Below are 25,798 nucleotides of genomic sequence, written 5' to 3'. Positions count from 1 at the left end.
AAGAAAAAGAAAGAGGGAAGGAAGGAAGAAAGGAAAGGGAGGAAACAGAAACCTAGATTATCACATTTCTCAAGCTCTCCTGAATGCTTTCATGAATGGCGAATGGAAAAAGCATATGAATGAAAGTCAGAAAATGGGTCCAATCTGGACCTGGATGACAGCGCCAACTGAGTAAACTTGGACAGTCCCAAACCTTCTCTATCCACAGATGTGCCTTCCTGCTCTGAATGCCACACTTGTCTCCCTTCAATAAACCCATGGCTCTATAAAAACACCTCTATTACCTTATACACTCAGCTCCCTAGGCTACTTCCTCCTAATCAAGTTTAATTACTTCAGCTGCTTACGTTCTGCATCTCTGAATAACAGTGATTACGTTGTTTTTCAATATAAATTCCTCTGAAGAGAAAGAATTATAGGCCAGGTGCAGTGGCTCACACCTGCAATCCCAGCATTTGGGGAGGCCAAGGCAGGAGGATCACTTGAGCCCAGGAGTCCGAGACCAGCCTGAGCAACATCATGAGACCCCATTTTCACCAAAAATAACAAATAAGTAAATAAAATAAGAGCCATTCTTAAACAAAGAGAGAGAAAAATATACACATGTCTAGGTTTCATTCTCAAGCTTCCTAAAGGAGAATCACAAGTAAGCTCAGAGATTTTCATAAAAAGAGCAATTACCTTCCAGTGTTGTTCCTTCTCCAGAAAGGGCATCTCCAGCGCCCGATGAATACAAGGCCGTCACAGATAAGGCATACCGTGTCCCCTCCTCTAACCCCCGCAGCACGGTACTGGTGGTGCCTCCCTCCACAGTGACCTCTTGAGTTTCACCTCCTGCCACGGGGGTGTATGTGACAAGATACTGCTTCACTTTTCCTGGCGCTTCACTCCAAGATAACTTCATAGTTGATGTCGTAGGATCAGAAACTCTTAAGTTCCTTGGATTCCCTCTAACTTCATTAAAAACACAACAACAAGAACATCAAAACCCATTATTTAATAAACTGACTTGCAAAACACTCTGTTACTGTCCACATGCATGACAGTAAATTTATATCCCATGCGAGACTATGGCCATTTTAACTTTTGACTAGCCAACACGTATAAGCATTTCTAAATTAGACTCTACACACTAGTAGAAACAAAGCAAAAAGACAACCGGTTCATTTCCATGAAAATCTTACACATAAAATCTTTCATGTTAGAATCTTTCCTATAGAATACAATAGTTTCCCTAAATTTTCCCTTAAAGGAAAACAAAGCACTTATAAAATGTGTACATATTGATGAGTGTTACAGTGTCGATTTCAACTCCTCTAGGAAATATTCAGTAAATACAGTTAATCAAGGTCGTTCTGTGAACATCCATAGGTAACAACCAAGAAATAATGCTGATAGGATAAAAACAATAAATGATAAAAAATGATGCTGTCTCTATGAAAGAAAAAAAAAAGCAAGAGAAGAAAGCCTGAGACCTAGCCTGGGACAACCCCAGGGGCACCTATCCCTTTGCAATTATGCTGTCTGGTATTTCATGACCTTATTTGCAGATTGCCGGTGTGATCTCTGCAGAGTCTCAAGGCACCAAACTTTACGACACTCTCTACTGAGCACACAACTGCCAGCCAGGTTTACTCCAGGAAACAGGAAGATGAAGATTTTCTGAGTCATTTTATAGTGTCTAGCACAAAGATTTCCAGCAAGAGAGAGAGTGAGATAATGAATTCCTAAATGAAGAGAGGAGAGAGAAAGCAAGTGGAAAGAGAGAGGGTCTCCAACAGGAAAAGCTAATGGCCAGAATACAGAGAGAGAGAGGAAGAGTGAAACAGAGGGGGAGGAGGAAGAAAGTGGGAGGAGGGAGAGTGAGACAGAGGGAAGAGTGGGAGGAGGGCAAGGGAGAAGGGAGAGTAAAGCAGAAGGCGTGGGAGGAGGGCGAGGGAGGAGGAGGAGTGAGGGTGAGGGAGGGAGAGTGAAGCAGAAGGAGAGGGAGGAGGGCGAGGGAGGAGGGGGAGTGAGGGTGAGGGAGGGAGAGTGAAGCAGAAGGAGAGGGAGGAGGGCGAGGGAGGAGGGGGAGTGAGGGTGAGGGAGGGAGAGTGAAGCAGAAGGAGAGGGAGGAGGGCGAGGGAGGAGGAGGAGTGAGGGTGAGGGAGGGAGAGTGAAGCAGAAGGAGAGGGAGGAGGGCGAGGGAGGAGGGGGAGTGAGGGTGAGGGAGGGAGAGTGAAGCAGAAGGAGAGGGAGGAGGGCGAGGGAGGAGGAGGAGTGAGGGTGAGGGAGGGAGAGTGAAGCAGAAGGAGAGGGAGGAGGGCGAGGGAGGAGGGGGAGTGAGGCAGAGGGAGGAGGGAGAGTAAAGCAGAAGGCGTGGGAGAAGGGCGAGGGAGGAGGGAGAGTGAGGGTGAGTATGGAAGGAGAGTGAAGCAGAAGGAGTGGGAGGAGGGCGAGGGAGGAGGGAGAGTGAGGGTGAGGGAGGAGGGAGAGTAAAGCAGAAGGCGTGGGAGGAGGGCGAGGGAGGAGGGAGAGTGAGGGTGAGGGAGGAGGGAGAGTGAAGCAGGAGAGGGAGGAGGGCGAGGGAGGAGGGAGAGTGAGGGTGAGGGAGGAGGGAGAGTAAAGCAGAAGGCGTGGGAGGAGGGCGAGGGAGGAGGGAGAGTGAGGGTGAGGGAGGAGGGAGAGTAAAGCAGAAGGCGTGGGAGGAGGGCGAGGGAGGAGGGAGAGTGAGGGTGAGGGAGGAGGGAGAGTAAAGCAGAAGGCGTGGGAGGAGGGGAGGGAGGAGGGAGAGTGAGGGTGAGGGAGGAGGGAGAGTAAAGCAGAAGGCGTGGGAGGAGGGCGAGGGAGGAGGGAGAGTGAGGGTGAGGGAGGAGGGAGAGTAAAGCAGAAGGCGTGGGAGGAGGGCGAGGGAGGAGGGAGAGTGAGGGTGAGGGAGGGAGAGTGAAGCAGAAGGAGAGGGAGGAGGGTGAGGGAGGAGGGGAGTGAGGGTGAGGGAGGAGGGAGAGTAAAGCAGAAGGCGTGGGAGGAGGGCGAGGGAGGAGGGAGAGTGAGGGTGAGGGAGGAGGGAGAGTGAAGCAGAAGGAGTGGGAGGAGGGTGAGGGAGGAGGGGAGTGAGGGTGAGGGAGGAGGGAGAGTAAAGCAGAAGGAGTGGGAGGAGGGCAAGGGAGGACGAGGAGTGAGGCAGAGGGAGGAGGGAGAGTAAAGCAGAAGGCGTGGGAGGAGGGCAAGGGAGGAGGGCGAGGGATGAGGGAGAGTGAGGGTGAGGGAGGAGGGAGAGTGAAGCAGAAGGAGTGGGAGGAGGGCGAGGGAGGACGAGGAGTGAGGCAGAGGGAGGAGGGAGAGTAAAGCAGAAGGCGTGGGAGGAGGGCAAGGGAGGAGGGCGAGGGATGAGGGAGAGTGAGGGTGAGGGAGGAGGGAGAGTGAAGCAGAAGGAGAGGGAGGAGGGCGAGGGAGGAGGGAGAGTGAGGGTGAGGGAGGAGGGAGAGTGAAGCAGAAGGAGTGGGAGGAGGGCGAGGGAGGAGGGAGAGTGAGGGTGAGGGAGGAGGGAGAGTGAGGGTGAGGGAGGAGGGAGAGTGAAGCAGAAGGAGTGGGAGGAGGGCAAGGGAGGACGAGGAGTGAGGCAGAGGGAGGAGGGAGAGTAAAGCAGAAGGCGTGGGAGGAGGGCAAGGGAGGAGGGCGAGGGATGAGGGAGAGTGAGGGTGAGGGAGGAGGGAGAGTGAAGCAGAAGGAGAGGGAGGAGGGCGAGGGAGGAGGGGGAGTGAGGCAGAGGGAGGAGGGAGAGTGAAGCAGAAGGAGAGGGAGGAGGGCGAGGGAGGAGGAGGAGTGAGGGTGAGGGAGGGAGAGTGAAGCAGAAGGAGAGGGAGGAGGGCGAGGGAGGAGGGGGAGTGAGGCAGAGGGAGGAGGGAGAGTAAAGCAGAAGGCGTGGGAGAAGGGCGAGGGAGGAGGGAGAGTGAGGGTGAGTATGGAAGGAGAGTGAAGCAGAAGGAGTGGGAGGAGGGCGAGGGAGGAGGGAGAGTGAGGGTGAGGGAGGAGGGAGAGTAAAGCAGAAGGCGTGGGAGGAGGGCGAGGGAGGAGGGAGAGTGAGGGTGAGGGAGGAGGGAGAGTGAAGCAGGAGAGGGAGGAGGGCGAGGGAGGAGGGGGAGTGAGGAGGGGGAGTGAGGCAGAGGAAGGAGGGAGAGTGAAGCAGAAGGCATGGGAGAAGGGCGAGGGAGGAGGAAGAGTGAGGGCGAGGGAGGAGGGTGAGTGAGGAGGAAGAGTGAGGGCGAGGGAGAAGGGCGAGGGAGGAGGGAGAGTGAGGGCGAGGGAGGAGGGTGAGTGAGGAGGAAGAGTGAGGGCGAGGGAGGAGGGTGAGTGAGGAGGAAGAGTGAGGGCGAGGGAGGAGGGTGAGTGAGGAGGAAGAGTGAGGCAGAGGGAGGAGGGTGAGTGAGGAGGAAGAGTGAGGCAGAGGGAGAAGGGCGAGGGAGGAGGAAGAGTGAGGGCGAGGGAGGAGGGTGAGTGAGGAGGAAGAGTGAGGGCGAGGGAGAAGGGCGAGGGAGGAGGGAGAGTGAGGGCGAGGGAGGAGGGTGAGTGAGGAGGAAGAGTGAGGGCGAGGGAGGAGGGTGAGTGAGGAGGAAGAGTGAGGGCGAGGGAGGAGGGTGAGTGAGGAGGAAGAGTGAGGCAGAGGGAGGAGGGTGAGTGAGGAGGAAGAGTGAGGCAGAGGGAGGAGGGTGAGTGAGGAGGAAGAGTGAGGCAGAGGGAGGAGGGTGAGTGAGGAGGAAGAGTGAGGCAGAGGGAGGAGGGTGAGTGAGGAGGAAGAGTGAGGGCGAGGGAGGAGGGTGAGTGAGGAGGAAGAGTGAGGGCGAGGGAGGAGGGTGAGTGAGGAGGAAGAGTGAGGGCGAGGGAGGAGGGTGAGTGAGGAGGAAGAGTGAGGCAGAGGGAGGAGGGAGAGTAAAGCAGAAGGAGTCAGAGGAGGGCAAGGGAGGACGGAGAGTGAGGCAGAGGGAGGAGGGAGAGTAAAGCAGAAGGCGAGGGAGGAGGGCGAGGGAGGAGGACTGTGAAGCAGCCTGGGTCTTAATGGATATTCCTGGTAAGTGTCTACAGAAGGTCAGTAAAATCCACAAACTCAGATTCACCACTTACCGGCTACATGACTCTAAGTTAGTATCTCATTTCCTTAGCCTCAATTCCCTTATAAAGCTAAGATAACAATAAAAACTTTGTACAGTTCATCCAGGGACTAAATGAAATTAATATATGAAAAGCCCCCTATACAGAACTTGACAGAAATGGGTATTCAATAACCATTCACTATCACTAATACAATATGTCCTTAGCATTATTGTTGCTACTAAAATTTTTTTTCTTTTTTTTTTTTATTAAATCATAGCTGTGTACATTGATATGATCATGGGGCATCATTCACTAGCTTTACAGACCGTTTACCAAGTTTCACATATACCCTTGTGCTACTAAAATTTTTTAACAATAGCAACTATAATGAAAATTATGAATACCTTCTTTTTTCTCAATGAAATAACATATTAAATATCAATAATTAATAGTAAGTATTATACTGTATCCTGGGATCCTAACCATCTCATTTAACTGAAAACAAGTTAATATTCAAAACTCCTCCCCAAAAGTAAAATGTAATCTGTGTTAATGGTGAAGAGAAGTTCAATTTTTATTCAGTCATCCCTTGATTTATATTAGAATATTTAATAATATTATTTTAAAAGAATATTGCACCCACAAATAAATGATGTCATGAGTAAGTTAAAAATTCACATGATTCAAGTATGAAAGGACTACGGTCTAAGATACTCAGATAACTGAGAAGTGTCTCACGACTTCTAAGTGTCTAAGATCTTGGCTGCTGCGAGGTGGGCAGCGCCTCTGTTACCTTCCTCGGTGGCTGCGTTCCCAGTCACTGCAGACCCAGGTCCTGAGATGTACTCGGGAATCACAGAGACTTCATATTTTGTGTCTGGAGTCAGGCTCTCGAGTGTTCTCCTCCTCTGGTTGGGTGGATTGACAACTTCTTTGCTTTCTCCACCAGCAACTGGTCTGTATATAATTCGATACCTTAAAACTCTCCCTGGAGCTTGAGTCCAGGTAATTTTAAAACTATCTGTCGTTTCATCTGTCACCTTTAGGTTTCGAGGTGCTCCTTTTACTGAAATAAAATACATACATGTATGTTCAAACATAAGATGACTGATTTTTTTTATGAAAAATACAAATACTAGCTTTTGATGACACAAGTGTAGCATTTCTCTTAACAAATCGACCAGCAGAGTTTTGACAAAGACCTGGGTCATCACAGTCACTTAGCTGGAGATTAACTAGACCTGCAAACAGCAAATAAATATTCTGCAATAACCAAAAAGAAACTAAGTACTGTTAACTTTTTAATTAAAGATGTGTGCTATAGCAAACTTTTGAAATCATATTCTGTTACATGCTAAGGTTATATTTCTATAAAATTAGAGAATAAAAACAATCCATTTATTTGAATATAAGTAGCCAAGACTTTCTCTCTCACTACAATTTCTCAGGGAAGTAGGAAAACGTCTAACACAGGTTTCCCCTGTGTACCCACGGGACCAAGCTATCTTACCCCATCCATCCCACACTGTTTTTTCTTTGCACAATCACTTGACTTGGAGAATAACTGGACCCTACATAGGATGGATGGAGAAAGCATGTGACAGGTTCCCAGTTAGATCCAATTCGTGAAGCTGAACTGCAGTGCAGGTAACACCCATAGCCTCACAGTTTAAAATAAAATTTTCATTAAGCCCAAACAAGAACATGATTTGGCTTTGTGTTTAGTAAACATGTTTTGATGACCTATTTGCTCAAAGGGGCAAACTGTCCAAATAGAGAACACATTCAGGAAAGGTGAATGGAAGGTCCTTCACTTCTCAGTTCATGGGGTAAAACTCTACAGCACCAATCTTCAGGTACCCCACAAACAATGACAAGTTCACGTGCATGTTCAACACATCGGTCCATCACCCCAGGGAGAAAAAAACGAAATGCATCTCTCCAGAGAAGGAAAGAAAAAAAATGGTAGCTGGCCAACTCACATCCATGATTCATTTTGTATGGCTAGAAAAAAGACTAATCCAGTCAGAATAAATGAGGCTGATAGACAGGTGGGCTCGAATTCTGGGTCAAAGCTTAAGAGAGAGGTAATTTTGTGCCTCAGATTACCTAGCAGTGAAACAGGATGACTTACAGAATTACTGAAGTGGTTAGACGAGATAATCCAGAGAAAACATTTAGCATAGCACCTGATACGAACCAGGAGCTTAATAATTGTTAGCTTAATCAAAGTATTGAATCTGTGGGGGGTTCCATGGTATACTGGTGAGTACTCTGGACTCTGAAAGTATTGAATCAGAAACTTCCTTATTGACTAAAGAAAGCTTAAATCCCAGATTCCACCACAGACAATAGAATTGAAAAGACATTTACCAAATTGTCAAAAACTAGAGTATATATTAATGTAGTCCCCTCTACTCAAGAAACTGGTAGACAAGTTTTCTCTTGAGAAAGACTTTATTCCCATCCCAAAATGCTCCAGGAAAGGGGTCAGCCCATCAGCAGCAGTGTGGGAGTTACAGGAGAAATATCTAAGAATGAACCTCTAGGTTACAGGATCACAAAAAAAAAATCATTAAATGAAGGACACGACACCATAGGTCATTTCATTTATTTGCCAGCCTTCAGGCAGAAATATACCTACAAACCATGCCCAAAAGAAAAATATCAATCTTATCTGAAAAACATTTCAGAGAAAAAAGATGCACTAGCTTTTCTCCATAAGGTATGTCAATGTGAGCCATCCTTATGAGCAAACAGTTCTTTGTAACTATCATAAATTGTTCTTTCAGCCCTTCTCCCTCCTATACTCAGTAAATATACGGAAGAATAATTGACGTGTCTTGAAATCATCTCTACGCTTACATGAAAGAGCAATTGCCTTGTCTTAGCCTTCTGAGAACCAGGTTAAATTGGAGCCTTTTAAATGTCAAATGTAGTGAATTATCTTGAAAATATTCAATTCTATCTAAGAAAGAAGATACTTATAAACAAATCCTGCCTCAAACACTGGGCGAAATTCGTGCTCCCGTGTTCTTGGCAGCCTTATGCACAATAGCTAAAGCGTGGAAGCCATGTACATGTCCACCCCGGGATGAGTAAACAAGACGTCACAAACACGGACGGCGGAATATTACTCAACCTCGAGAAGAAGGGAAATTCTGACATACGCGTCATGAATAAACGGTGAGAACATTATTCTAAGTGAAAGTCGTCTATCACGAAAAAGACAAATACTGTATGATTCCATTCAGATGAGGTTCTTAGAGCAATCAAATGCATGGAGACCACAAGTGGGAGGGTAATTTCCAGGAGCATATTGTTTAATTGATGCAGAGTTTCAGCTTGAAAGTACTAGAGACGGACGGTGGTGATGGTGGTGCCACATGGTGAAGGCGCTCGGCAGCACTGAAATGTGTGCTCAAAAATGACGAAATGGTAACTTTTACATTATGTGTATTTTAGCACAATTTTTTTTTGGGTCCAGGGCTGGGTTTGAACCCACCACCTCCAGCATATGGGGTTGGCGCCCTACCCCTTTGAGCCACAGGTGCTGCCCCTTTACCACAATTGTAAGAGAAAAAATGGTACTATAAGTTTGCCATTAGCATCTTCAGAAGTATTTAAAACGTGACAATCCTGAAGTGTGTGCAGAAGAAGATGGATAAGCGATATTTCAAAAGTGAATTCCAGAATTATTAACAGTTCTCTGTGTCTCTTAACATTACATTTCTCAAAATAAATATAAGGTTTTTTACTTAGAATTTTTTTCTCATTTGCAAAGATCTCCAAAAAGCTGTGTTTTAACAATGCCAAAGCTTACAAAGGCATTCCCAGTTCTGAACTATAAAGCCAATGGCTATTACAGACTGTAACTTTACTCTGTAATAAATCCCGAGTTTTGCAAAGCAGTGGTAGAAACCCCAGCGCACCTTCTGCAGTGGTCTCCTCGCCGGCTAAGGGGACACTGAAGCCATCCTCATACTCTGCAGTCACGTTGACCAAGTACAGAGTCTCTGGCTTCAGACTGTTGAGAACAACACTAGTGCTGGGTGCTGGTGCCACCACCGTGACCTCGTCATCTCCACCAGCTTCCTTGTAGGTGACGTGATATGAAAAAACATTTTCTCCAGCTGGAGACCAGTCAGCTTTGAAACTATAAGAAGTCACCTCAGAAAAACTAAGATTCTTTGGAGGCACATAAGCTATTAAAAAGAAAGAAAGAAAGAAAAGACTTAGTTTAAAATGTTCAAATCTGTGAAACACAAGTGAACTTAATGACTACCTGTTTCTGCAGTGACTTATAGTCACTCGGGAGAATGACGGTCCTGGAGACCAACATTCTCGGTATGTCTGCCACACTTGAGCACTGAGAGAAGGCCTCCCACGTGCAGCTCAAACGTGCCGTCCAGAAAACAGAAAGGACCTGAGTACAACTAGAATATTCAAACAGGAACAGACTAGAATGAACCATCAAAATCTTCCCATTCATCCCTGGTACTTAGATATTAACCTTTGGTGGTCGTTAGATATTTCAAAGTCATAATTCAGGAATTTTTCCTAATGAAAGAAAATATTAAACTAAGCATTTCTTAAACCAAATCATAGGACGAAAACAATGGTTTGTTTTGTTTTTGTTTTGTTTTGTTTTGTTTTGAGACAGAGTCTCACTCCGTGGCCCTGGGCTGCAGTGCCCTGCTTCACAGCTCACAGCAACCTCAAACTCCAGGCTCAAGAGATCCTCCTGCTTCAGCCTCCCTGGTAGCTGGGACTATAGAAGCCAGCCACAATGCCTGGTTAGTTTTATTTGTTTTGTGTTTTCTTTTCTATTTTTAGTAGAGATGGCGTCTCACTCTTGCTCAGGCTAGTCTTGGCTTCCTGAGCTCAAGCAATACACCTGCCTCAGCCTCCCAGACTGCTAGGATTACAGACGTGAGCCACCCAGTCCAGCCAAGAAAGACGATGTTTAACACAACTGCATGTCCTCAGGGGACACACAACCATATTGGAGAAACAAGAGAATACAAGGTTTTTAACAACAAAACAAGCAGTATATATGAATGCCAAGGGGCTGGACCCAGTAGTGTTACAGCACTAGAACAGCCGAGAGAGGCTTGATGGGAAGGATGGAACGTAACTAAACATTGAAACGACCGATTTTAGAAAAATGAATAAAAGAGGGTAGGATATTATAGATGAGAAATGAAGCCCAAAAATGATCCAGGAAAGGGAATGCATAAAAGGAATTCAAAGGTCTAGTACTATATTCTAGTACCCAGCTCATAATAAACACTCAATAAGTGTTTTTTTTTTAATTGGATATAACAAACAGGTTGAATAAAGCTCATTCCTAGTCCTGCTTAAGCATATATGGGTAGAAACATTTCATAACTCTAACAAGTAAACTGTTTTTTCACCAACAAAAAAATGATCCATGCCTAGAAGAAAATCATATTATCAGAGCTAAATGAATTTAATTCAATAGTTTTCAATAACATAGGAAAGCTAATTTCTTCTGTCTATACAAGGAATTAAAGGAGCATATTATCCACAATTGTGGAGCAAAAAAAAGAAAAATACATTGTTCATGAAGAAATAACTTTTACTCTACAAAGTCTACTAACCTTTTTTCTTTATAGCTGCCAATTCTTGTTCAATTCTAAGACAGATAGACTGTGTGAGTTCAAAAGATATCCTCTGAAAAGCGTCAAAGTCTTCCACTGTGAACACGTGGGTCTCAGCAGGAGGAGAGGCAATTGCTTCCAATTCTGAGCGAACAGCATCCTTCACACCAACTGCGAAGATTTCAACATCCGAATTCCTTAGTTTTATAGCAGGATCTCTGAAAGCATCCGATGATTTCCCATCAGTGATAAGAATCATGACTTTCGGTACATTGCTTCTTGAACCCTTGCTAGGCACAAATATTTTCTCTCTGACGTAAGTCATTGCTTTGCCAGTGTTTGTAGAGCCGCCTCTGTAGGGGAAGGTGTTTATGGCTTCAATTATATCTTCAACCTTGTTGAATTTTTTCAAAGTGAACTCAGTGTGAGGATCGCGGCTATATTGGACAAGACTTATCTGTACCCTATTTGGTGAAATGTCAAAACTCTTTACAAGAACTTCCAGAAAGGCTCGAACTTTCACAAAATTTGCAATCCCGATGCTATAGGAACCATCAACCAGAAACACAATATCAGCTTTTATATCCACACCACGTGAGCATTCTGCAAAGAAAAAGAAAGTCCATTAACATACAACACATATGAATCAATCATTGGAATATAGTTATCTGGATTTCCTCGCCAGCATGCTTCTCTAAGAGAAAACTATTGCAAATCTTTAGTCCAAAACTAAGTCCAAAGCAGTCAGACATTCTGTCAAATGGACCTTCACGTATTCCAAACACAGAGCTGGACCCATCTACTTACCCACTTGAACTTTCATTGGCTGAGTCTTCTCCATTATTGAAATGGGTTCACTGGATGTCACCCCCCTCATGGCAAAAACACTGATCTGGTATTCTGTGTCCGCTGAGAGGTCACGGACGCTGAGCATGGTTGTTTGAGGCCCCACACTCAGAGCATGTTGTCGGCTTCCCGCAGTCATTGGTGTGAGGACAACTTTATAGCCGGTCACTGGGCTAGGAGATGGATTCCAATTTACCTTCATATATTTCGATGAGACTTCCGTGGCAATCAAATTTGAAGCAGGCTCGACAACTAAAAAGTTAACAAGCAGACCGATTAATAACAGTGAAAAGCAGCCTTAGACACTGTTCCTCAGGTGTGGAGCTTCGATTCACCTCAAATTAATCACACACACATCAACAGCAGTTGGCTGACACCTTCCTCTGCCCCCAATTCCCCCCATCCCTATCAAACCAGAAATGACTCAGTGCTTGATTTTTACTGAGATTGCTCAGAAGTTTATGAAATAAGAAAGTCTTTGGAAGACAATAATAAAGGACATCTCCTGCCTAATTCTTCTCCAAATCCAGGATTTCCAGTCTGGTTTTAAATATCTCATTCATTGTCTTTATTCTCAGGTCAAAAAGTAGGTACTCAAATATTTATTAAATTAATTATTCACCCAATTCTTTAGAAAATTATCTTTTAATAATATCATGAGTAAAACCTTAATCTTTAAAGCATACCTTATAATATGCCAAGAAAGAACGCATTTAGCAATTCTTAAATAATGAGCTCTAATAATTTTAAACAAATTTTATTTTCACTTCTTTCAGGATAAGAAAAAAGTTCAACTATGTCTACAGTGCTATGAAACACTAGTGAAATAATGGTTTGTAACATGCTTATGGACACACAAATGTCAAACATCTGAAAAGTTTTGAGGCACAGTGGCTCATACCTGTAATCTTAGCTCTGTGGGAGGCCAAGGAAGGAGGATTTTTTGAGGCCAAGAGTTGAAGGCTAGGCTGGACAACATTGTAAGATCCCATTTTTATAAAAATGTTCTTTTAATTTTAAAAATTAGCCAGTAACAGTGGCGCACACCTCTAGTCCCAGCTACCTGAGCGACTCAAGTGGGAAGACTCTTAGAACCCAGGAGTTCAAGGTTACAGTGAACTATGATTGGGTCATGCACTCCAGCCTGGGTAACAGAGTGGGGCCTTGTCTCAAAAAAGAAAAAAATGTATTCTTATTCAATGTGGAACATAGTCATGCATTTAACAGTTAACATAAAGTATTTAAAGGTATTTTAGATAAATATTCAAGATTTGTCAATGGCATCTACTCCTCGGAAAATACAGTCTAATGCAACCTGAAAGAAGGGTATGCAAAAACAGGCACAAGTTTACACATCACCTCCTCAAAAAGGCAATCAGACGTAGAGCTAAAAAATGATGTGAATGAGAAGTAACTGAAGGGAAGCCGCACAGGCACCGACTGGAAGTCTGGCCCGACCTTCGGAGTGAGGCAGAGGCGGAACAGAGAGCAGAGGACTCGGCTAGTCCAGCAGCAGAGAAGGTGCGAAGAAAAGTGTGGACACCTGGGACGCAGCCACCCCTCCCCACACAAGGAGCATCCAAGTGGCAGAGTGACAGCATGGCCACCTCTGCATGCAGCCAACTGCACCTCAGTGAAGAATTAGAACGTTTAAAAGATTGAGTAGAGATTGAGTACAGAAAGGTAATTGGACAAAGCGGAGAAGGATTTGATAATAATACAGAGCAAGAAAGCCAGGCATTAGAAGAAAAGCATTCAGGGCCCGTGAAGTTCTGAGAAGTAGTGGGAGACAGAATTAGGAACAAGGAGCGTCTGCAAAATGCTGGGGCCTTGGAGATGAATGCCTTTATACGAATGGAGATGCAGCTGTTTAGAACTGATGTTTAATCACTTGTTGATTCTGAAGCTAAAAGGAGAGCAATCACAGAAAGACATAAAGCCTTTGAATTGTAACTTTTAATGTTGAAGAGGATACTTACAAAATATCTTAAGAAATGTCCGTGTTTCTCTCTTTTACTTAAAAGTAGTAACTAATAGAAATGGGAAATTTTTCCAGACATAGGGGGATCAAATAGACTTGATCTTTGAAATATATTTAAAAGCTTTGAAATCATTATGCAGAGTATAATGCTGGAAATGTTTTGTCCATTACTGGAAACAATATTATAATTATTTTCAGTTGTAGAATGCTAAAATTAATACCTCTCCAGCCCACCAATGTTTAAATCAGAGTGCAAAATAATCAAGGCAGGACCAGAATAGCATGAAACACGTCTACGCACATTGAATGTCTATTCAATGTATACAAATGGTCTTAAAAAAACAGCAAACCAAAACTTGTCCCAAAATATTTTTTTTAACTTTACAATACTATAAATATTTTATCGAATGTTCCACTCTGCAAGGGGGTGGGATCAAATGGTGTCGACAAGCTGAGTTACTGAAAAACAATGCAAATGGAGTACACGGTTGGAGACTCACCAAAGGATATAGTTAAATAAATCTGTCTACTTCTAGGACACCTGAGAAGCTGTAAATGCTATCAAATCATGGAAAAGGCTAACACATGGAGAACACTCAACAAGCAGTCTACTCACTTTCTTCTCCACTAACCAGTTCACCGAGTTGTTCATCAACACCTGAGCACACCTGGGAAATGATCTCATTCTGAATATCCACAATGGCATCAAAGTTGGCCACGTTGAAAACGTGGTTCAGCGAAGGTGTGGAGGCGATTTGTTTGAGTTCTTTGGCATCTGCCGCTTTAATGCCTTGAAAACAAAAGGACAAAGATATATTGAAACAGGAAATGTGCTGGCTGACTTGGAGCTCTTCGCTTTGTGAGTCTTTTGCCACTGGAGACATTTGCAAACCCTTATGAAGTCATAGACCAGAATTGCTTTGCTTCATAACGAATGAGCAACTATCCAGATGACAAAAGTATCTTATAATTTCACATGAAGTGGCCAGCCAGAGCAGAAAACAAATGGTTAGTGAAACAGAGTGGGCTTTCGTCCCAACCCTGCCATCATATGTCTCTGCCGTCTGTAAAGATAATTCTTTTTTCTTCCAGAGTCCTGAATAAGCTGGAGCCCTCTGAATTCTTCTAGTATTACACAATATAGGAAACACATAAAAAAATACTTAATGATAATACAAGGAGGATCTTTATTAGAATCATTGGCCCAACATTCTTTGAAAAGTAGAGATCTGGCAAAGAATGTGAATACCACCTTGCTTAATGCATACGCTAATGGATTTATATAAGGGAGATAAGCAGAACTTTTACTTAGAGATGATTTGGCTTAATCTACACTATAAAATTCAGTAGACACGTCCAACAGTATCCTTCCTTGAGGAATCCATCTTTCATCTTCCTAAACATTAAGGGTGCTAAAGCAGTTCTAAAATGAAAATAATTAACCAAACTTAACCTACCCAAAGAGAACACTTCAACCCCAATATTACGAAGCTCTCTTGCTGGAATCTCCACTTCATCCTGGGATTTTCCATCCGTAATAACAATGGCCACTTTGGGAAAGCCAACTCTTGCTCCAGCAGACTCCGTGAAAGTATTTTTAACTAAATAATCAATGGCATCCCCTAAAGGGAAAAAGACACACGTTCATTCACTCTGTACTCCACAATTTTGCCAAAGTAAAAAACTCTGTGATTAATTTCAAAATTATTTCATATATGATAATTGTGCAATGTGTAATTTCTTTCCAAAACAGACATGTCCTTTGTTTTAAGCAGTAACAAAATCTGTAAAACATACCTGTCATTGTGTTTCCACCTTTGTATGGTATTTTTTTAATTGCAGCAAGAAGTTCATCCCGTTGGTAGTACTGATTTAAGTTAAATTCAGTCCTGGTATCGGAGCTGTACTGAACAACTCCAACCCTTGTCTTCTCTTCCCCAATGTCAAAAGCAGACACCAGTGCAGCAATAAAGTCTAAAATGTACTTGAAATTATTTCTTCCCACACTCCAGGAGCCATCCACAAGGAAAACCAAGTCAGTCCAGGCACTGACAGAGCATTCTGAAATACATTTGACATACTTTTAAATAATGTTATAGTAAGTCAATCTATCATTAAGAAATACAGCCTAACATTGCAAACATACTGGCTCCTTAAATCATTCTGTTCATTAGAGCATATTCCCCCTTAGCCAGGCATGGTGGCTCATGTCTGTAATCCCAGCACTCTGGGAGACTGAGGCAGGTGGATCGCTTGCACTCACAGGTTTGAAACCAACATGAGCAACAGCAAGATGACCTCTCTAAAAACAAATACCTGGGAGTTGTGGCAGGTGCCTGCAGTTCCAGCTATTTGGGAGGCTGAGGCAAGAGAATCGCTTGAGCCCAAGAGTTTAAGGTTGCTGTGAGCTATGACACCACATCACTCTACCAAGGGCGACAAAGTGAGACTGTGTCTCAGAGAAAAAAGGAACACATTCCCCCATTGTTCTTTATTCTCATCCACAAAAAAATACATAAAGTTTTATTAGCACACATTGTAATGCCTTCATGGAGAAGGCACTAAAAGTATGCAGTTAAATATTTTCCCCAAACCATCAATATTTATTCTAAATCAAAGCATTATGCCAAATATGGACTTTATAGAACTAGGTATGCGTTTATGGAACTAGGTGTCTTTAAGTTGTATATAAGACATTGTACAAGCAAGCAGAGATCAATCTATACAGGGTGGCCATAAAACTTTATGTATATGTAAAGTTTTATAAACTCTATGTTTATGTAAAGTATTTATAACTTCATATATGTGACCCCCTCTCTAAGGACTTATATTCAAGCACTATCAACCTATTTTTATAAACTGTATCCTTACTCTTCCTTCCAAGTAGAAAATCACATAAAACATCTGTGAGACATACAAAAGAAACGCAAGCAAAGTGTTTTCATTCGTTGGTATTTATCAACAAATACAAGTAAGCACAGTTGAGTTGGAAAAAAGAGCACATTTTCATATTCTCTTGCACTTTTCAGTATAATTGTCAGTTAGCAATAGCGTTCACCTAAAGGGTTAATGGAATTTAACAGAAATTTTAAAAAGCATCAAATGATGCAAAATAGCCAAAGTATCTTGTACTAATTGTCAACGTACTTCAATTTGATAACTAAAACCTACTTTTACTAAACAAAGACGGTGAACAATCATGTATAAACGATCACCTTATAACTATCTTTCCTTCTCTCTAGGGTGAAAGTCAGGTTGATTTTCATGAAAGTCTGTATGTAAGACAATGCTAAATCAATTCTCTGAAGGTGTCTATGTCCCTGCAGTCAGCTGGTAGATAATAAAAAAAAAAAAAGTATTTGGCTAGGAAGAGGAGAAAAGGTCCCTGGAAAATTTTGCCAGCCAAATACACACTGCATGCTTAAATAATTTTTGCACATTATTTAATAGATTGATTTAGGTCTATCTATAAAGTCCATATTTGGCATAATGCTTTGATTTAGAATAAATATGGATGGTTTAGGGAAATTATTAGCATTATAACTGCATACTATATACTATATTTCAGATTATTAGGCATCCGAAAGAATGATTAACAGTAACCTGGAGGGAAATTTTCCAGATAAGGAGGTCTTTGTGTCAGGCGGTGCCCGTGGCTCAGTGAGGAGGGCGCTGGCCACATACACCCAGGCTGGCGGGTTCAAACCTGGCCCGGGCCAGCTAAAACAACAATGACAACTGCAACAAAAAAATAGCTGGGCATTGCGGCAGGTGCCTGTACTTGGGAGGCTGAGGCAAGAGGATCACTTAAGCCCAGGAGTTTGAGGTTTGCTGTGAGCTGTGACGCCACAGCACTCTACCCAGGGCGATAGCCTGAGACTCTGTCTCAAAAAAAAAAAAAAGAAGAAGTCTTTCTGTCTATAACATTTCTATTGTCATTCTGAGTCATACATCCAACTTTTACAAAGTGGCAAAATCAGAAGTCCAAGAAACCCCTCAAGGGTCCAATCTGACAAACTAGGAGAAAGATTAATAACTGCAAAAGCCAGACTGCATAAAATTTCTCTCATCTGATTACAAGTGCATCGATTTATCAGAAAAGTCACAGAGACTGGAAAGGTTTCAGCTGCCATCAACCAAAGCCATGTAACTATCCTGGAGATAAGCACTCAGACACACGGACTCAGAGCACTCAGACACACGGACTCAGACACCAACTGTGGGCACAGGCATCTCTCGGCCCCAGCGCTGTGTCTCTCAGACGCTCTGTACTTCTCAGCACTTCCTATTTCTATCACTTTGACCTTAAGAAATGAGTTGAGTCCAGGGATGGGGTCTGTTTTTCACCTACTGCCAAAATTCTGCAGGAACCATGGACATGCACCAGTTCAAAACACTTCCATTAAAAAGAATGTTTAGTCAATAGAATAAAAAATTGGCTAGACAGTCAAAACTTGGGTATTATAACTGCTTGGTTATATATTATTCTTATATTACCTGGGCTACTTCCAGATAAGCTTATGGAAATTAAAATAGAAACAAGAGCAACATACGTATATACCTGGAAAATCAACTGACTCCTCTGAATTCTACAGACCCAAGAGAAAATGTTAAAGTGGACACTCACTCTGTAGCTCTGTTTTTCCAGGTTTCTTCTCCGCCGGCTTTGTTGAACCACCTGTTTGAACTGAATCATGACAGAATATTACAAAAGGAAATGAGCCCCAATATTGTCTTTAAAAAAGAATAAATACATTGTCTTTTGCCTTTGTCTTTCACATGTCTGATCTGTGTGCAGCTTGTCAGAGAACACTGCCAAATAAGCATTCCCTCCCAAATAATTTATTTTTAGCACAGTTTTAGAGATAGTGCAGAGAGACATCAATGTTGTTGCCCAGCAGAGTTTAACATTTTCAATAGGCTTCATTCATAACATTCATTCCTGCTGCTTCCACAGACCAGGGTTCTAAATCAGGAGTGATTTATATCCACTAATAACCAGGATCACGGAAAAAATAGTTAATGTTGATACTAGTTAACTCTGCATAACAAGAGATTAAAATCTGAAGTTGGGAAAGCCTGCCACAAAATAAAAAGTATCCAAGGATTTGAATTGATATGAGTGCTTACTTGTCAGCTGGCCTATCACTGGGACACTCTCTTCTACTTCATCATAAGAAGTTAATGTTACCACATATTCTATTTCAGGTATAAGATCTGATAATAAAGTCTCAGTGGTACTAGCTGCAAGGGTAAATTCTTTAGTGGGCCCATCTGGAAATATAGAAAGAAAAAAGTATGAAGGCAGCAATACGTTTTCCACCTAGAACACAACACCACACACCGTAATGCCCAGATATCTTCAAAATCTGAAAAATTCAACACATACTTTTTCTTCAGGGCATCCAAATATTATTTCTTTTCTTCCAAAACTAAAACTTTGAACTTCAGAAATTCAATAAATGGACAGGTATTGCCTTTACTATTACAATCATATTTAATATTTGAGGATACAAGATTTTTCTAGATTTAAAGGTATACCATAATTTCAAACCAAAAATCTCTCCTTGTTTTTGAAAATGAATGGTAGATAACAAAATTTTTCTAAATGAAGCAGAAAAGAATTTAGTCTTAAATTATGCATTGGAGGGGAGCAGAAAAAGACAAATAAGTGATAAAAAAAAAAAAAAGAAAACTCAAGGAAAACAAACCTCATAAGTTAAGAGTAACCCACACTGGGAAACAATTTGTGGAAAGCAATGCACATCCGTACTTAACTAGGGCTCAGCTGAATGGGTAACCGGGGACTTCTGAATTGACTTAACTGGGTACCAAACACGTTTCAAGGGACAGCATACTAAGTGTTTACTTATATATTGACAATTATAAACGTCCTCCTAGATTCTGGTAATTCTCCATTCCATCAGGATACATGGTGGTTTCTAGGAACTAAGTGTCTGCTGATATTTTTAATTATACTAATTATACTAAATTTTAATCAAAACATAAGTAATCAGGAAAGGTAACAGGTCCTACAGAACCATAGGAAATGGTCTTGGTTTAAATGTGGAACATGCAAAAGCAACCAAGACCCTTGTGGCATAAAGACTCAAGGCCTCTGCTGGGTTGGGTGGTCCCAGTGCCAGTTTGGACGTGTTGTGATTCAGGAACTCCCAGCATCTGAAAGCAGTAAGGATGGCTTCTTGGCCTTTGGCTAAGATCAAGTGTGAAAACAGCATGGACCCTATTCGAACCACTTTTCTGTTTTTGATTGAATGAATTAGTTAATTGAAAATATATTTGGGAATAAAAATTTTAAAGAGAAAAATAAATTCTTGACCCTTTTTAAATTCGCAGATCATATTTGTTTTTTAGGTCCCTGATAAATCAGTATTTAAAGTCACTGGTATTTTTAAAGACCAAAAGAATAGAACATAGTCGTAGTGATAAGTTATGTTGACATCATCCATCTGTATGGTCAACCAGTCAAAATTTCTTCCTACCATTGGCTCAAGTTATTGGAAATGGTTATTTTCCCATTCCACTTTTGAGCTAAAATTTAACTGACGGAAACTGGTTCTTTACATTTGGGCAACATCATTAACACTAAATACAATGCTTGAGAACCACGGAAACAAAGTTTGTTTTGTTTTATTTTCCAAGGATTCAGCCTTGTTTCAACAGAATCCACCTGGCTGAGCTAAATTCTTGCCTTCCATCATGACTGATCCCAACATGATGATTCCTAAGCCCTGGAATGCACAGGACACAGGGTGAAGCGGAACAACTGCATCCCTGATACTTCAAATGTCGAGAAGATTAAGTAATTAAGAACAATCACCAAGAAATGAGAATTCCATTTTATAAGATCAACAATTACTAACAAAAAGTGTCCATTTTTAATAACAACAGCTTAGCACAGCAAACCTTATCAATAAAGCTCAACACAGCACTAAAATATAACAGTGGGTACGAGACTGAAAATTTAAAACCAGAGTCCATCAAATATCGGGTGACCTTGACGAGATCCCTCAGGCTTTCCAAATCTCATCTTTTTCATGATGAACTTGAGGAGGAGGAGAGACATTTTAATGTCTCTGTTCTAAAACCCCAATGTCTTAAAACTTACCTGTTGTGGGGTCCACCGTTATTCGATAACCCACAATTGGATCAACCGGTCTTGCCCATGACATATGAACAGTGTTTTCATCTATAATTTTAAAATTCAAGTCTGAAGGTGGGTCAACTGCAAAAGAGAGAGTTGATATTAGTTACATTTTCCAAAGTCACAAAATGGTCAATTTAATTAATAAAGAATTGTGTTGAGCAAAGCTTACTAAAATTGTCTTTGCATAAATTTGTTTCCAACAAATATAAAAGATATCTTGTTGGATAAGAACAAAATTAAAAGCTGACGAGATACGACAAAACATCAGAGAGTAAACGTATTATAGAAGACAGCACAAAACACTTTTGATTCTTGAGTTGCTAGGTCATTCAAGAATGGCCAGCAAAATCAAGCTTCATAGAAACATATTTTGATACAAGTACATACAAGTACAATGAAATCACACATAATAACCACATATGCAAACAATTCACATAACAATTAAAGAAATTTCGATACATGCTGAGTGCATTTTGAACAAGCATGCCAAATCACAACCTGCTTACAATCATAGGAGTCAATTTAGAACACTGACATAATACTTTCTTTTTCATACTGTGGAAAAGAATCAATGATGTCTTTGGCTCATTCTCTGCACCGCTTCCTTTGTAATTGTTGTTTGATAAATCTCAATCTGTAGCAGAGATGATGAATATATTTTCATGGAAAGGAAGAATCGTGGGAAAGTTTGTTTAAATGTATATTCATATGTAGGCAAATACTGAACAATAATAATGTTAATAATTTGTAAGTCTATAAACAGTAATATTCAGATGTTTATAAAACTATTATTCTGCCCGTTTACACCCACTTGCTGTATGTTCCAAGGTGTAAACCAACATTGTCCTTTCCTTTGCAACAGGTGTCCTCCATACTAGAAATGGCATTTTAGATTAAAATGCCAGTATGGTCCTTTGCAGAACAATGGTTAATTATGAAAAGACAACATCAATGTATCTTTATGGACATTTATTAAAAACTTAAAGAAAACAGGGAAGAAGGATCAGCAATCTGAAGACATAATGGGGCATAAAAACTTGGACAAGTCGATGACAGGAGTCACTGAAAAGTACAGGAAGGATAGTTTACATACAAAACTGCACAGCGTCATGCATGTGTCAATGGAATGTTGGCTTGTTTTTAGTTTCCCACAGTAAACAAAAGCCTCCATGTACAGTGGTGATTACACAAAGACATTTCTTCAATATCTTATAATGATATTCTCTCTGCAGTGTTCACGCCTCCTCATGCAGCCTGGTACTGATTCACTGTCAGTGCATGGTCGATGCATTAAAAACGGTCACTTCTGAAGCAGGTTGACAAAGTAAGATGACCTTCAGCCTTACTCTTCTTAGAATGTTTTCATCTGAAAGTATTCCTTGTGAGTCAGAAGGTTTGCATGTTTTGAGAGATTACAATCTCCTTTGAGGTTTTTACAAAGGTCAATTAAAATAGAGTAGTTGCTTGGAGACCTGAGTCATAGAATTTAACTGGGGTTAAGCATTTATCTAATGCTAATAGCACTTTTTAATGGAAATAAAACAAATTAAGCAAACACTTGCTTTAATGAACTGCTGTCTCCAACTCTAGATTTTTTTTTTAATGGATACATGATAACTAGAATGAATGCTATGTTCTTACTATCCATACACAGGCAGTGAGATTAGACTATTAATCTACATGCAAAGTTTAATTAGTCAACATTCTTCTGTCTGTAATCAGATTTGGAGATTTAGCTGTACTCATCCCTTAGTATAACATGCATGCAACAGATGTTAATAGGACAACAGGTATTAAGAATATCATTATAAAATATTGTTCCAATAGCAATGGCTCAGGACAAATTTAATGCAAAGGCAGATAGAACTGGCCTGAGCACGCTGTGAAAAAAAAATCAGTACATGGAAAAATAGTACCACCAACCTTGGAAGGACATTGACCTGACGCAGCAGACATTAGCTTAAAACTGCTGAAGGGCAGCAGCCCCCTTGTTGATATCCAAATGACCAGGATTCCAGATAAACTGAAAAATTGACTGTGGGGAAAAGTCTTTAACATTTCAGAGGAGTTGAAGTTGTCCACAGAAACTCGGATGTGGTGTGCGGGAATCAAGAGGAAGAGAGAATGGCCGACCAGCATGTGTACAACAAAAAACATATTCAATTTTCTTTTTCCTGATTTGATCACACATACGACCTTAGAGGCTCATCATTCTATTTATACATGCTCATTTATTTTATGAAAAAAATAATAATGTATCAGGTGTGTGACCCATGTGAACATAACTCAAACATTTTCTTTGACATGAAAATAATTCACAACCACCATTATGTCATTACAGAGTGTTCCTAAAATAATGCTGATGCTGGAATAGTTCCAATAAGAACTAGCTATGGCTCGGCGTCCGTAGCTCAGTGGTTAGGGCTGGCTACGTACATCAGGGCTGGTGGGTTCTAACCCAGCCTGGGCCTGCTAAACAAACAAGCAAGAACAACAACAACAACAAAAAGAAAAAAAAAGCTAGGCATTGTGTCAGGCACCTGTAGTCCCAGCTACTCGGTAGGCTGATACAAGAGAATCACTTGAGCCCAAGAGTTTGAAGTTGCTGTGAGCTATGATGCCATTGCACTCTACAGAGAGTGACAAAGTGAGACTCTGTCTCAAAAACAAAAAAAGAACTAGCTATATATGGGTTATAATTATAAATACCCATAACTGCGTTGAATAAGAAGAGAAATCGAGAGAAATATAACTAAAATTATAAATAAATAATAATCTGATAGTCATAAAATGTGCATATGTATAGTGAAGTAACTAAAATTTTAAGTATTTGTAACTCTAGTAGTTTAATTCTGTGTTTATGAATAATACTTTTTATTATCAAGCACTATGCTATGAAAGCCTCATTCTGATGAAATTTTTGTTACATAAATTGGCAGGATTTAGGACATTTTAGGAATGTTAATAATAGCTAACATTTGCTGAATGTCTTCTATAACAGAGAACTAGTTATTTCATACATTGTCTTTTCTTCTCCCCTCATAACAACCCAATGGTGAGCTTCATTCTATCTGTTTTACAGATGAGTCAGTGAAATTCAGAGATGTTATCACAGCGGATAGAAAACACACTTTGATTCCATGGTCTGACTGCAAAACAAAGAGTTTTCTACTCTACTAAATGTAAAAAAGAAGAAATAATTCAGCCAAAAATTAACTTTAGAAACCAGTATTTATATGTGGTTGCCTGTTAATAAATATACACTTTCTTGTATTCTATGAAAAAACATTACTAGAACAAATGATGCCTGATTAATAATAAGTAAGTATATGGTATTCGGATACCTCCAGTTCAGGCATAAATAGAATTTGATATATTTAGGTTCAAATAACTTTAAAAGTGTCTATCTTGATATATAATAAAGAAAACCTTTTTTTAATTAGGGCACCCAAAAAGAGGATGAATCCAAGGATTTACCAACCATGACAGAGATAAATGAATGAAAGGAGGGGGATGGGGGGATGGAAAGATGGAATTTTAAAGGAGAATAGTGATGAACTAGTAAGACCTTTAGTCTGATATTTGTGATAATAGCACTGGAAAAAATAGTACCTGAAGGATAGAAACTTTTAGACATATGCAAAATATGATGAGTTTACTTGATAGGTATTAATTTGTGTTTTCTTTGCAAATTTAGTATAAATTTAATAATACTCCCCATGATCTAAAAATTCCTTTCATTTGTGTTTACAAGATAATAAAACGGCCAGCTGAAAAGTTAATATTTCAGACAAGTGACAGATTATTTTGTACACATTACAAAATGTGTTCTCTCATTAAAGGAAGCCTGGCACTAAACAAAAATCAGAAGACCTGGGCCTTGTCTGTGATTAGAACCTAAGTTTAGATGACCAAGCTGTTCAGCCTCTCCAGGCCTCATTTTCTCATTTGGAAAATGAGAGAATTAAGGTAGATGATCTCTAAGTTCTCCTCTAGTTTGAAATTTCTAAGTTAGTCAGAGGATGATAGAAATATATCTTAATTAACCTCTTAACCTAGACACAAGACAATTAAAGCTTATGAGTTTAAACTCACTGATAAATTGATAATATCTCAATGTTCACGACATGCTATAAACTATAAATCAGACTTACCAAATTAAAACTCTGTTTTTCACAAAATTTGTGTACATCTCAAATTCTATATTAATTAGAAAGGTGTCCATGGAGAAGCATGAATCCTATGTACTCAATCTTGATATGAGGACAATTAATGACAATTAAGGTTATGGGGGGGGAAGCAGAAAGAGGGATGGAGGGAGGAGGGTGGGGCCTTAGTGTGTGTCACATTTTATGGGGGCAAGACATGATTGCAAGAGGGACTTTACCTAACAATTGCAATCAGTGTAACTGGCTTATTGTACCCTCAATGAATCCCCAACAATAAAAAAAAAAAAAAGAAAGGTGTCCAGGAGGCCGGGCACGGTGGCTCACACCTATAATCCCAGCACTTGGGAGGTGGATCACCTGAGCTCACAGGTTGGAGACCAGTGTGAGCCAGAGCGAGACCCCATCTCTAAAACTAGCTGGGTGTTGTGGCAGCGCTTATAGTCCCAGCTACTCAGGAAGCTGAGGCAAGAGAATCACTTGAGCCCAAGGGGTTGCTATGAACTATGATGCCACCACACTCTGGTGAGACTCTGTCTCAAAATGAGACTCTGTCTCAAAAATAAAAAGAAAGAAGGAAAGGTGTCCAAATTCTCAGGTAATACTGGCCATTAACCTTTAGATGCAAAGTGTTACATTTTCTAAGAAATAATTAATGCACTGTATGCTATATGAATCAAAAATAATTCATACATCCTAGGCCATACAGAGCCCTGGCCAAGTTATTATGTAAGGCTGATAAAATCTATTCTGTGGCTAAAAGTTACAAATACCGAAGGCAAAAAAAAAATTATTTTCACCTTTACTTCTATGATACCATAGCGGAAACACGTAGGGAGAAGAAAAACAATAGGACAAAAATGGTTCCACCATAAAAAAGAAGAAATGCAAAAAGTAAACGCCAAAACCTTTAACTAATTCAAAAAAAAGTATTGGGTTTCCA

At 41.0% G+C, this 25,798-nt stretch overlaps 1 protein-coding gene across 1 annotated transcript in view; it reads right to left on the bottom strand.

The window, feature by feature from the left end:
- COL12A1 (collagen type XII alpha 1 chain) overlaps window positions 1-25,798 on the bottom strand; it is a 127,064-nt gene that overhangs the window by 95,454 nt on the left and 5,812 nt on the right. The window contains exons 3-13 of the mRNA XM_053602255.1: window positions 20,651-20,767; window positions 18,652-18,795; window positions 18,149-18,208; window positions 15,319-15,582; window positions 14,979-15,143; window positions 14,138-14,311; window positions 11,502-11,792; window positions 10,695-11,297; window positions 9,003-9,275; window positions 5,864-6,136; window positions 682-954 (exon numbers count right to left, since the gene is read on the bottom strand). Coding sequence (XP_053458230.1) covers window positions 682-954; window positions 5,864-6,136; window positions 9,003-9,275; window positions 10,695-11,297; window positions 11,502-11,792; window positions 14,138-14,311; window positions 14,979-15,143; window positions 15,319-15,582; window positions 18,149-18,208; window positions 18,652-18,795; window positions 20,651-20,767 — 2,637 coding nt within the window. The remainder of the gene's footprint in view (window positions 1-681; window positions 955-5,863; window positions 6,137-9,002; window positions 9,276-10,694; window positions 11,298-11,501; window positions 11,793-14,137; window positions 14,312-14,978; window positions 15,144-15,318; window positions 15,583-18,148; window positions 18,209-18,651; window positions 18,796-20,650; window positions 20,768-25,798) is intronic.

The sequence above is a fragment of the Nycticebus coucang genome, chromosome 9 (assembly GCF_027406575.1).
Source record: "Nycticebus coucang isolate mNycCou1 chromosome 9, mNycCou1.pri, whole genome shotgun sequence".
NCBI classification, from domain to species: Eukaryota; Metazoa; Chordata; class Mammalia; order Primates; family Lorisidae; genus Nycticebus; species Nycticebus coucang.
Note: the sequence above shows the minus strand (reverse complement) of the source record. Positions and strands in the feature narration are given on the sequence as shown.